Source organism: Ovis canadensis, chromosome 8, assembly GCF_042477335.2.
Source record: "Ovis canadensis isolate MfBH-ARS-UI-01 breed Bighorn chromosome 8, ARS-UI_OviCan_v2, whole genome shotgun sequence".
Lineage (NCBI taxonomy): Eukaryota > Metazoa > Chordata > Mammalia > Artiodactyla > Bovidae > Ovis > Ovis canadensis.
The window spans coordinates 67,807,136-67,824,583 of record NC_091252.1 but is presented as its reverse complement, the minus strand read 5'-3'; the positions used below and the strand labels follow the sequence as shown (position 1 = coordinate 67,824,583).

The 17,448-nt window shown below is 36.2% G+C and overlaps 1 protein-coding gene across 4 annotated transcripts in view; it reads left to right on the top strand.

Annotated features, from left to right (window-relative positions):
• The window catches only part of MED23 (mediator complex subunit 23), a 51,669-nt gene that overhangs the window by 25,644 nt on the left and 8,577 nt on the right, over window positions 1–17,448 (top strand). For 2 of the 4 annotated variants that reach the window (XM_069598404.1, XM_069598402.1), the window contains 13 exons: window positions 90–253; window positions 2,330–2,454; window positions 3,501–3,706; window positions 3,795–3,975; window positions 5,262–5,432; window positions 5,882–6,098; window positions 7,779–8,015; window positions 8,942–9,107; window positions 9,669–9,741; window positions 12,244–12,458; window positions 13,120–13,240; window positions 13,970–14,101; window positions 15,665–15,802. In XM_069598404.1, coding sequence (XP_069454505.1) covers window positions 90–253; window positions 2,330–2,454; window positions 3,501–3,706; window positions 3,795–3,975; window positions 5,262–5,432; window positions 5,882–6,098; window positions 7,779–8,015; window positions 8,942–9,107; window positions 9,669–9,741; window positions 12,244–12,458; window positions 13,120–13,240; window positions 13,970–14,101; window positions 15,665–15,802 — 2,146 coding nt within the window. Of the gene's footprint in view, window positions 1–89; window positions 254–2,329; window positions 2,455–3,500; window positions 3,707–3,794; window positions 3,976–5,261; window positions 5,433–5,881; window positions 6,099–7,778; window positions 8,016–8,941; window positions 9,108–9,668; window positions 9,742–12,243; window positions 12,459–13,119; window positions 13,241–13,969; window positions 14,102–15,664; window positions 16,733–17,448 lie in introns of those variants that run through there. The other 2 variants (XM_069598403.1, XM_069598401.1) reach the window with 1 other exon arrangement.

Sequence of the window (17,448 nt, the reverse complement as noted above, 5' to 3'; positions counted from 1 at the left end):
ATTAACCTAGAATCACATTTAATTCTAGAGTTCTGAGTTTATATGCAGCTTAACTTCTTCATGATTGTGTTTGTTCTCCCACTTTGCAGTGTTGAGAGCACTGCACTCAGGCTTATAACAGCACTGGGTAGCTCAGAAGTACAGCCGCAGTTTACACGCTTCCTCAGTGATCCCAAGACAGTGCTCTCAGCGGAATCCGAAGAACTGAACCGCGCCTTGATACTGACCTTAGCTAGAGCAACTCACGTAACAGGTACAGTGACCATGCAGCCACCAGCCCCAGAAACAGATGTGTCAGAGGGTGCTGTGTCTCCTGACTGCTGGCCGGGGGGTGGGGGTAACATATGAGAAGATTCTCCTCACTTGTATCCAGAAAAACCAGTTGTTGTTTGGTTATCGTTACCATTTCAGTCATTAAAGCAAGTTCTTCTGTACTACCATTTTAACTTGGTTGAACATCAGTTTTTAGTCGTCTGACATCATTTTAAAGTCATGGTTCCTGAGCTTTTTGAAAGTCTCAGGGACCACATTATACTCAAAAATAATAATAATAATGATTAAAATTTCAAACATTTTCTGTTTATATGGATCATATCTATGATATTTGCTTTTTTAGGTATTACAGTAGGACTTTTTAAGATCTGACTCATTTTAAAATAACAATAAAAAGCCTATTGCATGTAAACATAAATAGTGTAATTTTTGGTGTAAAGGAATATAGCTGAATTTAATGTCTGGTATAAAGGAACATAGCTGAATTCTCTTACATTCCACCTATTATAGATGTTATTTTAGAAGAAGTAAGTAAAAAAAAAGAAAACACTATGGTTTCACATAGATATGAGGTTGGGAAGGGAAAGAGTATTTCAAATAGCTTTTTTAGCTAATTAAGAATCTGCTTTAATGTTACGCAAAATTGAATAATTGGTCATTTCTTAAATTTTCGTTGCAATATAGAATCCAAAGTCCTATCAGGAACTCTGTACTCTGTCACATTATAATCCAATGATCTATTTTGTACATTTACTGGATTTTGTGTTCATGCATATTTTAACTTTATGGGTTGGTTTTTTGGAAAACATTGATTTACTGGATTATGTAGGTAGATTTATAAATGTTGACACATTTCATTATACAGTATCAGAAAATTATATTTTTTAACCTTGCTACAAATTTCATTAGGAAAAGTCTTTAAGTTTTAGAAAGCTATTAGGCTTGTGATAGTGGATACAAGTTTTCCAAAATTCAGATTTTCGCTTGAAAGGTCAAATTTTATCATTGGTGAAAGATACAGTTATTTGTTCTTCTTAAAGTTAGAGGCTCCCTTTATTAATTTTCAAGAAAAATATCTGCCTAATGCCCAAATCTGAAAAACTATATGTTCTTTCAAGTAAAATTGGGATTCCATGACAAAAGAGCTAATTTGACTCAATATTCAATCACAAGGTATTTTTCCTCAAGATAACCTTCATACTTTAATATGTAGCTGGAACGCCTTATGCATGCTTCCATTTTATCACACAAGATGTTACAAACAGATGTACTTAAGGGCTGAGACATAATCTTTTTTACAGTTTTATCAGAGGTAGTCTTAAGTGAAACTGGCAGTTTTTTCCTGCTAAGAGTATGCTGTGGTGAAGATTACAGTGGCTGCGAGTATGATTTGGTGCCACTGTTTGATTTATTCCAGCGGCCAGCAGTGTTACCCAACCATTGCTTTTGCACCATCAGTGCACATTTCAACATGGGAAAAAGGCCAATGGTATCTTAGTATTGTTATTATTATTATTTTATTAGTGTTGACCTCATCAAATTCTTGAAAGATACTGGGGACCCACAAAGTCTGCAGACCACACTTTGAGAATGGCTATTTTAGAGAAATAGTTACTGAATTTAGCAACCTCAAATACATTTGTGTATACTGTCTTATTTTACATAAATAAACCTCTTTGATTTAGAGGATTATAGACTATAGGTGTTTCAATCACCAGAAAAGATATCTGCTATACTTTAACAGTTCTATTTCCTTGGCTCAGTAAAGTGATAATACCTCACTGTCAGGAGTGAATTAAATGAGCAGCCGTGGTGGGCCTGTATCACTGTTACATCATTGATGTTCTGTAATCTTAAAAAAAAAAAGGTACCAAATGTCTTTCATATTTTTTTCACTAGTTATTTTCATTATTTACTGATGTGATTACTAGTTAAGTGTGAATGCTCTGCAGTGAAATTCTCTGACTGTACAAACTTGTGACTTTTTCTGTGATATCATCTATGAATTATGGACATGATCTTTTATATCTGGGTTACATTTATTTGTTTGTGTTAGATTTTTTTACAGGCTCTGATTCAATTCAGGGAACTTGGTGTAAAGACATACTTCAGACCATCATGAGTTTTACTCCTCATAATTGGGCTTCACATACTCTTAGTTGTTTTCCAGGCCCACTACAGGTAATTTTGTTTTGAATTATATATTGAATGTACAGTATATGAAATCAGTCTTCCCATTTATTGTGTTATTCTGGAGAGTTTTGATGACATCCAAAGAAAATTAGCTTTTATTTCTTTTTTTGTAAATCTTTGCTATTACTCCCAAAATCTCTTGAGTTGTTCCTTGTCCTATTAAAGGACCGGATGTGTCTCTAAAACTGTAATTGTTATGGCTTCATCTTATTAGTTAACAGTTTTAGAATCTTGTGAGATGTAACACATGACCTAAACAATTCTTTCTTTCTCATTGAACAGTAATGGGGAGAAACACAATGTAGTGGGGCTTCACAGAAGGCACACATGTACATTTGACAGGTTTTGTTTTTTTAATCACACAAGAGAGAAGCGCTATAAACTTGGCTATTATAATATGGAGAAAGGAAAACCTCATCTGTCTTCTAATTTTCAGAGAAAATTTTAAGCATAGTAAACATCTGTTTTCTATAACTTCTAATAGGACTGGAACAGTAGGTCTCAAACTTATCAGAATCCCCTAGAGAGGTGGTTTAGCTAGACTCCTAGACTCCAGCTGCAGAGCTTCTGATTCATTAAGTCTGAGATGGGACCCAAGAATTCATATTTCTTACAGGTCTGAGGTCATGCTAATACTGATGGTCTGGGGACCATACTCTGAGAACCACCTGACTAGTGTAATGGATTTTCCTCATAGAGATATTAAAATATGTAATGGAAGAGTACATACATATCTTTTTCTTTTTCTCTTTTTTCAAAGATGAGCAGAAGTATCAACAGATGACTGAAGAAAGTTTGAATTCAGGTTTGCTTGGAATTTCTGTTTAGAAAATCTAGGAAAGGAATCTTACAGATAATCCAATCAAAGCCTTTGTATTTTCCCAATATAGAAATTTAGGCCTTGATTACTGAGTCACTTGAGGGCACATGGAATTTATTAGTGTTAGAGTCAAGCCTGAAACTGGTTTCTTGATTCTGCAGCTAGTACCCTTTTCACTATAGCCATTGAAATAAACTTCTGATCTTCCTTGTAGGCATTCTTTAAACAAAATAATGTACCTCAGGAGAGTCGTTTTAATCTGAAAAAAAATGTGGAGGAGGAGTATAGGAAGTGGAAGTCAATGACCAACGAAAATGACATCATCACCCACTTTTCTGCACAACGTTCTCCTCCTCTCTTCCTTTGTCTGCTCTGGAAAATGCTCCTGGAAACAGATCATATTAATCAGATTGGCTTTAGGTAAGTCAAAAACCTAGATGTGCATTCCATTTGTCAGTCCATTATACTTTACAGCAGTGTAATTTATTTTTTACTCTCTGCTTTCCAGAGTACTGGAGAGAATTGGAGCCAGGGCCTTAGTAGTCCATGTGAGAACATTTGCAGATTTCCTGGTATACGAGTTCTCTACGTCAGCTGGAGGTCAGCAACTCAACAAATGCATTGAAATTCTTAATGATATGGTATGGAAGTACAACATTGTTACACTGGACAGATTAATTCTCTGCCTGGTAAGAATACACTTACTTAAGAACAGATTTCTAAGCAGTCTCATTCTCTTTGGATCAGTGTTAATGACTAATGGATCTTGTGCTGATCTGCTCTGTGTTGTTCCTAGTAAAGTAAAAGTTGCTCAGTCATGTCTGACACTTTGCGACCCCGTGGACTATACAGTCCGTGGAATTCTCCAGGCCAGAATACTGGAATGGGTAGCCTTTCCCTTCCCCAGGGGATCTTCTTAACTTAGGGATCAAACCCAAGTCTCCTGCATTGCAGGCAGATTCTTTACTATCTGAGCCACCAGGGAAGCCCAAGAATACTAGAGTAGGTAGCCTATTCCTTCTCCAGGGGATCTTCCTGACCCAGAAATAAAACTGGGGTCTCCTTCATTGCAGGTGGATTCTTTACCAGCTGAGCTACCAGGGAAGCCCCATATTGTTTTTAAAGATTTAATGAATTTGTACTGTATATCATGCATTGCTATCAGTTCCCTAAGGAATTAAAGATTCCCCAGTTTCTTTATTCATCCATTCAGTAAGCGTGTATTGAATATCTACTATGTTGTATGTACAGAAGGTATAGAAGTAAGAAAGGCACATGTGGTCCTGGCTTTGCAATGCTCTGAAATGATTCTCAAAAACTCCTAGAAGAGGCAGGAAGTAGTGAAAAAAGAAAAGTCATTGAGTTTTTTTTCAGAGTGCTGATAATCATTTATGTATACTTTGGTAGCCATAATATATGAGAAAGTGAATGCTTCTTATAGTCACCCAGTATTTTCCAAGTGTTTTTTTTTCTCCTGACTTTGATGTCTATTTCAGGCCAAATTTTAAGAAAAATCACTGAATCAGGCTGGAAACTGCTACATGTTTTAATACTGTAGTAATAATATTTGAAGGCGTTAAGTGCTTAACATTCACCTCTCAGCTCTAGAGCATAGATATAAAGATGGTTAGAGTCTAGTAAGGGAAATAAGTCTATGAATCAGTAAATAAAAGAGTAAGTTAGAGGTGTAGGGAAAGTATTACCAGGCAGCACTGAAAGATCATATCTACTTAGGTGATGGGTATTGAAGAGAGGGCTAAATTTCAAAACATAAAGATGGATATTCCAGTTGAGAGCCAAAACTAGGCAAAAAGGGGTCAGGCATGTTTGGGGAATGCTGAACAATTATTTTGGGGTGGATTGTACAATAAAGTTCTAATTGTGAGATTTTACTATTTTCAAATTTAGGCTCTTTGGAGCCTTGCTTTTGCATAGGTTAGTCATTTTCATTTAATTGTTCTGTTTTTCTCCAAAGGCCATGCGTAGCCACGAAGGGAATGAAGCCCAGGTTTGTTATTTCATAATTCAGTTGCTGTTACTCAAGCCAAATGATTTTAGAAATCGAGTAAGTGACTTTGTGAAGGAAAATTCCCCAGAACACTGGCTACAGAATGACTGGCACACCAAGCACATGAATTATCACAAGGTATTAATTAAAATTAGTGCTTCGCTTCATCCTTTTTAAGGCCAGACTTTAGGTCTGGCTGATTGACTCAGCTGCTTTCTCTGCAGGTCTGTCCTTTTCTCTCCAGTCTGTGTAGACGTGACTTAGCTGCCTCAACTTTCTCAAGGTTCTAGAGTCTCTCTAATGTTAAGAACAAATTGAAACTACAGTTTTAGTAGATGTCGGTACTTACAATAGAAAATGAAGAGTTTAAACCCAGTCCTTTCATATATAAATCTCTTTTGGTATATCTTTAGGAGAATAGAAATTTTTGTTAAGGACTCTAGATTTCATTGCATTGCCAGAGCAAACACGGTTTTATATTGTTTGAAAAATGACAGGTTTATTTAGTTGGTTTTTTTTTGTTTTTTTTTTTTTTAAGAAAATTTAAAAAGATGTCCTAAACATTTACCATTTCCTCACCTCCACAGAAATACCCGGAGAAGCTCTATTTTGAGGGCCTGGCGGAGCAGGTTGATCCTCCTGTGCCGATACAGTCTCCATATCTGCCCATCTATTTTGGAAATGTGTGTCTCCGATTCCTCCCAGTGTTTGATATAGTAATCCACAGGTTTTTAGAGTTGCTCCCGGTATCCAAATCATTGGAGACTCTACTAGATCACCTGGGAGGCTTATATAAATTTCATGGTGAGCTTTTTCAAATTTTAATTCCATCTAAGCTCTCTATAGACAGAAGTAGACTGAACATGATCATATGGATAATAATAGTTATAAAGGTTTTATTTTAATAATTTTTAATAAAAGCATTTTCAGGAAAAGTGCTATGTGATGATACCCTGATGTATAAAATAGACAAGATAAAAATATCAATAGGTAAATTATAGCAAAAATAAGTAATATGCCTTATTTTATGTTTCATGTGATTAATTATCAAATCAGTACAGAAAGAGAGAAGTATTAGTTCAGAACAGATGGATATTTCTGTGAACTAAATGGGTCTTGGCAAGCTTCTTGGATGGGTAGGGTTTGAACTATAATGTATGTGATTTTTATAAACAAAGGAGAAGAGAGCAAAATAGGCAGGAGAAATCTTTTGGAAAAATCATGGAGGAATTAAAAACAAGGCATTTTTTTTTAAAACAATTGCCTCATTGGGCTAAATTGTACCTGGCAATTCATCACTGTAAATGCCAGGCTGAGAAGTTCTGGTATTATAATCTACAGATAATGGAAAATTAACTAGAAGTTCCTGAGTAAAGTCATGGTATGGAAAGCATTATTTTAGAAAGATGAGTCCAGTTCTAGTAGCAGCATGTTTTGGAAGGAGGAAGCCGTTTCAAAGACTTGTGTCAGTTAGCATCTAAACAAGTATGGTGACACCAAAAATGAGAAGGAAGGGAGAGAGAGTCAAGAGTAGGAATTGAGCTTGGTTGACCAGTTATGGGGAGAATATCGAAAGAAAGAAATCAAGGACAACTCTAAAGTTTTGAGCCTGGTAACCGAGAACAGTGAAGTCAGCGACAGAACATGGAAGTCCTGGAGCAGCCACGGTAGGGGGATAGAGAGTATTTATCTGGCGGGGTGATGGGGGTTGGTGGGGAGGCAGTTCTTAGTGCTTGATCTAAGATATCTCCTTTATCTAAGATATCTCCCTTCATAGCAGAAATCTGAATTGCATTTTAGGACTGCAGAGTAGATATGAAGTTCAAGGGAGCTTTCCTTTAAAAACACTCTTCTTTTTGGATTGGGTAATATATGTACCTGATGCAGTGAAAGTGGTCAGTCCCACCCCTGTCCTCTAGCTTATTCTGGTATCCCCTTCCTTTCTTTCCCTGTAGGCAGTCACTGTTACCAGTTTCTTGTGTATCCTACCTTAAATATTCTGGGGTTGGTAGTTTTTTGCTTTTGTTTTTTTTTCACAAATATATGCATTATTTTTTATTAACCTTTATAAGGTTTTATAGTTGATTATTTTGTATCAGATCATACAAAGCTGCTTCATACATGCCATGATTAACTTAACCAGTCCCCTGTTTTCATTATGTAGGCTATTCTAATCTTTTGCTAGTATAAACAGGCTGCAGCTACATTGCTTACACATACATCATTTTTGCAGGCAAATTTCCAGGAGTGGAATTGCTACATCTAAATGTGATGCATAAGCGTCAGTAGAAGCTGAAGCTGTATGTTGTTAGAAGCCTTCTGCCTTGTCCTAAAATAAAAATAGCCATTGTATGGAATTGCCTAACATGTGTAATAGTTTTATAATCTTCTGAGATATTTTTTGGCAATCTTGAGAATAGATCAGTTTTTCACAGTTGTCAGTAACCAGGAAAACATTGTAGTGATCTGTTTTCTTCTTGGCAGATCGTCCAGTGACTTATTTGTACAATACTCTGCATTATTATGAAATGCACCTGAGAAATCGTGAAAGTCTCAAACGAAAACTTGTCCATGCAATCATTGGGTCGCTCAAGGATAACCGACCACAGGGCTGGTGTCTAAGTGACACTTACCTGAAAAATGCTATGAATGCACGAGAAGACAATCCCTGGGTCCCAGATGACTCTTACTACTGCAAATTGATTGGCAGACTAGTAGATAATATCCTTTTTATTGTGATTTTCCAGACTCTTCAGAAATAACTGTATGTTGATTTGTGTGAACATATATTGTCATTTTAAATATTCCAAAGTTTTTATATATTCTAAGACTTCAGTTTTTTAGAACATTTTATTTTTTAATTTTTATTTCTGTAACAGTTTTAAAGTCTTAAATCAGCAGCATAATGCCAGATAGGCAGAAATTAAAAAAAAAATAAAAAAACCTTAGAGAAGAGATTTGTTTCAAAGAAAAACATTCCTAAATAAATATACTATGTATTTGTTCTATGGAGAACATAGAACTTTGTTGCTTTAAATAAATCCCTGAATAATTTTTAAAACATTAGTAGATAATAGTAAAACATTTTTTTTGTAGTGAAAAAGATTCTATATTGGTGTTTTCTTTCTTTACTTCTGTTTTAAATTATTAACCCACTATACTTAATATATCTATACACTATGCCACTCTATTTTCTAAATAGAGCAGTTTTACATATATAGGCCTGATTTAATTTTCCTACATGGGAATTCCTTCCTGAGGTAAAAGAGCTACTCATGAGAAAGTAATGTTCTTATTAACTTTCCTACAACTAAAAGAAAACAGGTTGATAAAGCCTTCAGATACCTTGGTTGCATCTACAGCTGTCGTGTCACAGTAATAAGAACCCACTTATAGAAGACCAGTCATTGATACCTGTGGCTGATCACATGGTTGCTATCAACACATGTCAGATTTATTTGTATTCAGTTTGTATTATTTGCCTCTTAAGCTCTCCAATAAATCACTTATTGAGGGCTCATAATCAGATATATTGATAATCAAATGAAATATTTACATATTGAACCTTTGAAAACTATAAAGCACTATACAAACAGGAGCCTTTAATCTCAGAATTATCAACCAGTTATTGCTTTAATCGTCTGCACCGATGGCTGGCAAATCTCCTGGTCCATTCCCAAACTGTGACTGGAGGTTCAATGAGTTTCCCAACCCCGCTGCCCACGCACTGCATGTTACTTGTGTGGAACTCATGGCCTTGGCTGTTTCTGGCCAGGATGTTGGAAATGCTCTTCTAAATGTTGTCCTGAAGAGGTGTGTATCCTGTTTCATGCCATAAGATTCAGTGTTTAAGAGAATGATATTTTATTTGGAGCTATGAGACACACCCATTGTCCCAAGGCCAGGGCACATTGAATAGTGACTATCTTTAGGTTCCAGATCTTGTCTTAGTGATAAAGGTGACATGGAATGAGCCCTGAACAGCCAGAAAACCTGGATTTGTTCTACTCTACTCTTTATTAGCTGTTTGACATTTAACTTAGGAATAATGTTAACTTCTCCCTAAAGACAGTCTTTCAAGATTTTCTTCTTAAAGGCCAGTATAAAGTAGGGGATAATGATTGGAGAATAAATGTAAAGTAGTGAAATAGTCTTTCAGCTCAGCAACCATTGTTAAAGAAGAAAATTGAAAAAATTGAGAAGCCTTATTTAGCTTTTATTTATATTTTTACTCACTAAAAACCCATTGTAGTTTTACTGAAACAGATCAGTTGTCAGCCCCCAAATTATATATATTCTCAAAGTAAGATACAGTGGCAACCATATAAAATGTTTTTATAATTTCACCTTTTTGTTCTTTTTCCCAACTAATAGTCAGCCTTTAGTGCCAAGAGAGAACATTACAGCATGGATGAATGCCATTGGATTGATCATCACTGCGCTACCAGTAAGTTAATCATTGTGATTTAAACAAGGTCATCATGCAACTAATGAATGTTTCTTTTTTTTCACTTTATTATTACTTCTGAAATCTACAGTGCCTCTTTTGCATCAGATCTAAATAAACCTACCTGACTATGGGTCCCTACATCCCTTGGTCCCACTCCTATCCAACCTTAGTTTTCCAATTAAAATCTGATCTATTTTTGACCCCTTAACATATTATGTATCTAGATCCTTTCAGTTCAGTTCAGTTCACTCCCTCAGTCATGTCCAACTCTTTGCGACCCCATGGACTGCAGCATGCCAGGCCTCCCTATCCATCACCGACTTCTGGAGTTTACTCAAATCTCATCCTCTGGCATCCCCTTCTCCTCCTGCCTTCAATCTTTCCCAGCATCAGGGTCTTTTCAAATGAGTCAGCTCTTCGCATCAGGTGGCCAAAGTATTGGAGTTTCAGCTTCAGCATCAGTCCTTCCAATGAATATTCAGGACTAATTTCCTTTAGGATGAACTGGATGGATCTCCTTGCAATCCAAGGGACTCTCAAGAGTCCCTTGCACCACAGTTCAAAAGCATCAATTCTTTGGTGCTCAGCTTTCTTCACACACCAACTCTCACATCCATACATGACTAATGGAAAAACCATAGCCTTGACTAGATTGACCTTTGTTGGCAAAGTAATGTCTCTGTTTTTTAATATGCTGTCTAGGTTGGTCATAACTTTTCTTCCAAGGAGTAAGCATCTTTTAATTTCATGACTGCAGTAACCATCTGCAGTGATTTTGGAGTCCCAAAAAATAAAGTCAGCCACTGTTTCCACTGTTTCTCCATCTGTTTGCCATGAAGTGATGGGACCAGATGACATGATCTTTGTGTTCTGAATGTTGAGCTTTAAGCCAGCTTTTTCACTCTCCTCTTTCACTTTCATCAAGAAACTCTTAGTTCTTCTTTACTTTCTGCCATAAGGGTGGTGTCATCTGCCTATCTGAGGTTGTTGATATTTCTCCTGGCAATCTTGATTCCAACTTATGCTTCATCCAGCCCAGTGTTTCTCATGATGTACTCTGCATATAAGCTGAATAAGCACGCTAACAATATACAGCCTTGACATACTCCTTTTCCTATTTGGAACCGGTCTGTTGTTCCAGGTCTTCTACTAACTGTTGCTTCCTGACCTGCATACAGATTTCTCAAGAGGCAGGTCAGGTGGTCTGGTATTCCCATCTTTTTGAGAATTTTCCACAGTTTATTGTGATCCACATAGTCAAAGGCTTTGGCATAGTCAATAAAGCAGAAGTTGATGTTTTTCTCGAACTCTCTTGATTTTCGATGATCCAGCAGATGTTGGCAGTTTGATCTCCGGTTCACATATTGTTGAAGCCTGGCTTGGAGAATTTTGAGCATTACTTTTCTAGCATGTGAGATGAGTGCAATTGTGCAGTAGTTTGAGCAGTCTTTGGCATTTCCTTTCTTTGGGATTGGAATGAAAACTGACCTTTTCCAGTCCTGTGGCCACTGCTGAGTTTTCCAAATTGCTAGCATATTGAGTGAAGCACTTTAACAGCATCATCTTTTAGGATTCGAAATAGCTCAACTGGAATTCCATCACCTCCACTAGCTTTGTTCGTAATGATGCTTCCTAAGGCCCACTTGACTTCCCATTCCAGGATGTCTGGCTCTAGGTGAGTGATCACCCCATCGTGATTATCTGGGTTGTGAAGATATTTTTGGTACAGTTCTTCCGTGTATTCTTGCCACCTCTTCTTAATATCTCCTGCTTTTGTTAGGTCCATACCATTTCTGTCCTTTATTGAGATCATCTTTGCATGAAATGTTCCCTTGGTATCTCTAATTTATCCTTTCCTCCTGCAAATGATGCTTGTTGAGACATTTTTCTGGTACTTCTGCCATCTAAGAGAATATACCAGGATGCTTTTCCTTCTGTTACCTTCCCTAAAGCATACTCATTCTTTGCTAACTTAGGGCTTGCTTTTTCAGCGAAGCCTTCTATACCTTCTCCACTCATGCAGTGTCTCCCTCTGTGACCTCCACACATATCTAGTCAGTACCACACAGATGTCTGACATCTTTGAGTGTCAGTAATATTGTCTAAAGCTGTGCTTTCCAAACTTGTTTATTATGCATCTTTATGAATCACTTTTTCCTTACACTCCTCCAAAATATTTACATATTTGTGAATTGTAATTGTGTACCAGCATTACCTGTATAGTAAGTATAGATAAAGTCAATTTACCATGTAGTAAATATCAGCTATTAAGTTAACTAGACAGACTCATGTCTGGAGCACTCTTAACTCACAGACGCTTCTCCCCAGGTTGTTATTGACTTAATTTGACTCATTGTGAAGCCACCCAAGCTGGATAAATAGAAAACATTAAAGAATGAGAAAGTGCTATTATTTTAGGCTTTTGAAGTAGAATACTGGATATGGAGTGGGTTACTAGAGAAATGGTGTTTTTCTTCAGGCTTTTTCTTGGTTTTAAAGGAGCCATATTGGATTGTCCTTCACGATCGAATAGTGAGTGTTATCAGCAGTCCCAGCTTGACGTCTGAGACAGAGTGGGTCGGCTATCCGTTCCGGCTCTTCGATTTCACCGCTTGTCATCAGTCCTACTCTGAGATGAGCTGTAGCTACACGTTAGCTCTGGCACATGCAGTGTGGCACCACTCCAGCATCGGGCAGCTTTCTCTCATTCCCAAGTAGGTATTATGATTGCCTAAAAACATTTGACTTATTTTGTTTTTGCTTTTTAATCTCTTGTACACCTGGGGTATATACCTGATTCAGTGGAACAGCTTACACAGTAAAAGTCTTAAGTAGTTTCTGGGTATCAGAAAGCCTCCTTTATGTCAGAATTAATTGAAGAAAATTAATTTGTATGTATAAGTAATAATCTGGTATTCAGTTTTCCTTTACCATTTCAATGGGCTTAATCAAATGCATGATTTTTCCAGAATATATCGCAAAATTTGCCTTTTGCACTACATACCTGATACTAGCCTATCTTCTGATTATTATTTTTGACTGTATAATTGTATTAGTTAGATTTAAATTTCTTGAGAATGGCCTTTATATTAGTTGATTATTCTCTTTTTATTTCAAATAATTCACATTCCATCATTCAGTAATTGTACTATTAGGAATAACTTCTAAATCTGAAGTAAATTGTTTCAATAATCAAATGAAAATAAGAGCTAGTGGGAGGTGTGAGATTAATTAGAAATGTTACCAGAATTAAAATAAACTTTAAAAAAAATTACAGATTTTGCAAATACTTGGATAGGCTATATTAACAAAATTCAAACAATTTCACTGATTTAAAATCACAAGAAATTTTTTATTTTGATCTTTAAATTTTAGATTTCTCACTGAAGTACTTCTTCCTATAGTGAAGACTGAGTTCCAGTTGCTTTATGTGTACCACCTTGTGGGACCATTTTTACAAAGATTTCAGCAAGAGAGAACTCGATGTATGATAGAGGTAAAATTTAATCTGGGTTTTTGATGGTAAGATTAAGTTCTAAAAAGTATATTAAGGTTTCTTTCCTAGTGTTTTTTAAACTATATCATTACCGTTAGTAGGAAAATCAGTTTAGCAGGATCTAAGAGCAATGCTTAAGGCCTTAGCGTCTGCATAACTTAGTATGGCTATGAGTTTGGTGTGGGATGTGCTGAACTGGAGATGCAGGGGAAAATACTCATCATCACGGCTGAGAAGAAAGCTAAAGATGGAGAAGTGCATTTGAGCATGTGCACTATAGTACAGAGGAATTCGTCAAAGTCATGGGAATGACTAAAGTTGATCCCCTATAACAGAAGTGTAGAGAAAAGAGAATGCACCAAAGATAGAACCTTGAAGTGTGAGACTCCCAATGGAACTAAGAAGGTACAGTATATAGGCTCCCTGAGACTGCCAAGTATCCCAGAAATTGAGAAATGGTTTCCAGAAAAGAGGTTCTCTATCTCTTAATTTTAAATTCTAAATTAGGGAGAGAAAGTGTATTTAATCCCTATTTGGGGTCAGTTGGTGGCACTCTGAATTCCATTATAAATGCAAGCAGTTTCGTATCGCTCATGTACATAGAGGCTTGTGTGATAGTGACAGTCCCTCAGCAAGGATGTTACCCTCTCTGCTGTTCTTGTCATGGAGACCAGCTGCATCATGACTGAACCATTTTTGACCATTTAAATAATTTTATTTGTTAAACAGATTGGTGTAGCATTTTATGACATGTTGCTGAATGTAGACCAGTGTAGCACCCACTTAAACTACATGGATCCCATCTGTGACTTCCTGTATCATATGAAGTATATGTTTACTGGTGACAGTGTAAAAGAACAAGTAAGTTCACTTTAATTATTTTTCAGTGATGTTTAGTTTTGAAAACTTACACATGAGGGGACATACGTATACTTATAGTTGATTCACCTTGTATGGCAGAAACCAACACAACATTGTAAAGCAATCGTCTGCCAATTAAAAAAAAAAAAACCTATTATAATTTCTCACACTTTCCCTTCTTGACATTTGCAACGAAACATCTGAAAATGACCTGAGGAGTTATTAATAGTAAACTCATCAGCGTGGCTACTGAAAAGATCAGAGAGGCCTTGTGTTGTGAGTGAAGCAGAGCCTGTTTTTCCCCACAGTGATTAGGGTACAGTGTGAGGACATAAGACAAATTGCAGCATGACTACAAGATTAAAACCAGGAGGGTCGGGAGAATAACTAACGAAGTGTATTTAAAAACTGAGGGTGCTGAACTTGAATTTTTTTAACGTCCTAGGGGATTAATTATATCCTAACTGTTTGAGTGGTAGGGGGTTGCCGTTTGGCATAGGTATTAAATTTGTTCTGTGCCACTTTAAAAGGCATGCACACTTGTGAAGTTGAAGTTAAGTTGTGACTCAGCATATAAAGAGCCACTCCCTGGGAGGGCTGTCTCCAAGTGGAAAGAACCCCCTTAAATACCTCTTTAAATCCTGAGCTTCCTGTCTGTGGTAACTAGAATCTCAGCTCTTTTAGAAGAGTGGAGAGAGGGCAAATAGGTGAAGTTAAGTGACCTCCTCTCCATACTTTAATGTTATTTCTCTCTAATGGGAAAGGAATATACATTGATACACGTAAGCATGTAAGTCCTCATCTTCAGGATTCACTCTCTGAAGCTGGTGACATGGAGTAGGGAGGGTGTTGACTCCTTTACACCTCCGCAGGATTGTCAAGTGGAAACCAATACAGAAATGTTTTCTTTAGCTTATTCCTTATTTTTGAGCCTAAGAAACTTTGACACAAGGGAATACAGAAATAAAGGATTTTTAATGGACTGATCTTTCCTGGTAAGATCCAAGAATATATAAGTAAAGCTAAGAAAGCTATGGAACTACTTGATCTTTTTATTTCTTTGAAGCATTTTACGTAAGAGTAAGTCTAATATGATTTAGTTTGAATTCCAGGTGTAAATCAAAACCAAAAAAAGTTAACTGTATAGATAAATGTTTTGAACCTGAGTTATTCAAAGATCTTTGAAATATAATGGTGCTTTGTGTAAAGATGGCATTTTAAAAGGATGAGTCCCTTGGTGGATGTGTAGAACCCCCAGTGTAAACTCTACCAGCTTTTGGCAGGAGGGTGTATGTTTCTGTTAAGTGTATGTATATATAGATAGATACACATACACAAATGTACATATATATAATATGTGTGTGAGGGACAACACATGCTTTTTTCAGGTAAGAAAGAAAGAGTTTTATCTGCTTCTGTTAAAACACAAAATAGGAGAGAAACTTCGCATCCACCTGTTCTACCCCCTGGTTTATTGTCTCAGGAAATGTGTAAGTCACCTCTTTAAAAGTGGGAAATTGAACTTCTCTGGTGAAAATGTTTTAATGTGCTTTTGTGTTTTAGGTTGAAAAGATTATCTGTAATTTAAAACCGGCGTTAAAACTCCGTCTTCGATTCATCACTCACATTAGCAAGATGGAACCGGCTGCCGTGCCCCCGCAAGCGGTCAGCAGCGGGTCTCCAGCACCTCAGTCTACTCAGGTGCCGGGGTCCCTGCCGGTGACTCAGTGAAGTAGAGTGTGCTGTGTTGGAAGTAGACTCGAGTCTGTTAAATCTGAACCTGACGGTGCTACATTGTGGTGGGGTAGAGGCAGCGGTGTTCAGATTGTTTCATTTTGATTCATATGGTGAATCTGTTGACTTCCAACTCCTGTCTTCCCTTTGCGTTGTCTCTAAGAGATCAAGTAAACTACACGTTGTTCATGTCCACAACAAGGTATTGGAGCTACCTAGGAATACTGACATATCTGATCAAACAACTTTTACCAGGCACTCTCAATCTTTCCTGTTTTGGCCATTGTTTTTGTTTTTATTTTTTAGTATTAATAACTTACTTAGTCTTCAAATCCAGTTTTAAAGGTACCACACATGTAAAATAGTTATTACAAATTTTTTTATACATAAATCTCTCTTGGTATTTCTTTTCAACAAGAGATTTTTGTCAAGTGAAGGATTCTAGATTTCATTGCATTATAGGAGCAAACAGAATTTCATATTCTTTTTAAAATGGCTTAAACTTTTTATCGTAGATTTCCAAGTAAACAGGCTAATATTTCTATTGAGATAGATTGGCAAGTTTTTGCCTTTGCTGTGGACTTGGACTTACTATATGAAATGAGTTGGAAGCCACGTAAGAAAATAACATAACTTAAGAAAATCAACTTTCTTAAGACCTGTTTTTAAAAATAAATCAATTACTTTTCCAGGTTGACACACTTACCTGGCAGATGATGTGATTCTTTGAATTTTTATAGTCTTAAATTTTTTAAGTATTTATATTTTTAAATATCATATACATTTTGGTTCTTTAGAGTTTATTAGATTTTGAGAGACATACTGTTATTTTGGGAGGTGGCATTAAGATTGTAAAAGACTTGGAAAATAATTAGTAAAATCTGTTGAATGAATAAATTGTCTGATTAATTACTTAGTTTGAATGAGCGTCTGCTGGGTGCCAGGCAATGTACTGGCTGGGTTAGAAGAGAGAACTGAGCCACCTCCATGGATTGTACACTATAGTCAGTGACTGACATTAACCTAGGAATTAAGAGGTGCTGATTTTTTTTTTAAAGAATTAGTGAAGTTTAACTGTGAACTTCTGTTTCCAAACCATTCCTCCTAGACCTTTATCTTCTCCATGACTCATATTTTTATAATCATTGGATCTTTATTTGCCATGCAAAGACAGCTTAAAATTTGTATAATGGTATAAATAATTTTTCTAAGCTAATGATATTCTTAAAATTCTCCAGAAATTTTATACTAGAAATGATTTCAAGTATTACTCTTAACCTAGTCTCCATATATTCTTGCTGCCTCAAGGAATATATTACTTTGAGATCCCAGAATAGAAATAATTGTAACAATAGTATTATACAAATAGAATAAAGAGAAAAATTCCATGTCAGTTTCTTAAGGACTTACACATTCCAGTTAATTTTATTAAAAATTCAGTTTTTCCTCTCTAGCTTAAAAAAAGGGAATATGATTTCCCCAAATAGGGTTTTAAGAGGTTAGTATTAATCAGAGACATTAATAGAAGACAGAAGCTTAATTTGTGTTTAGAATACAGCTGAGAAAAAAATACTCATATCCATTACATCCTAAAATTTTTCTTTTTGAAAACT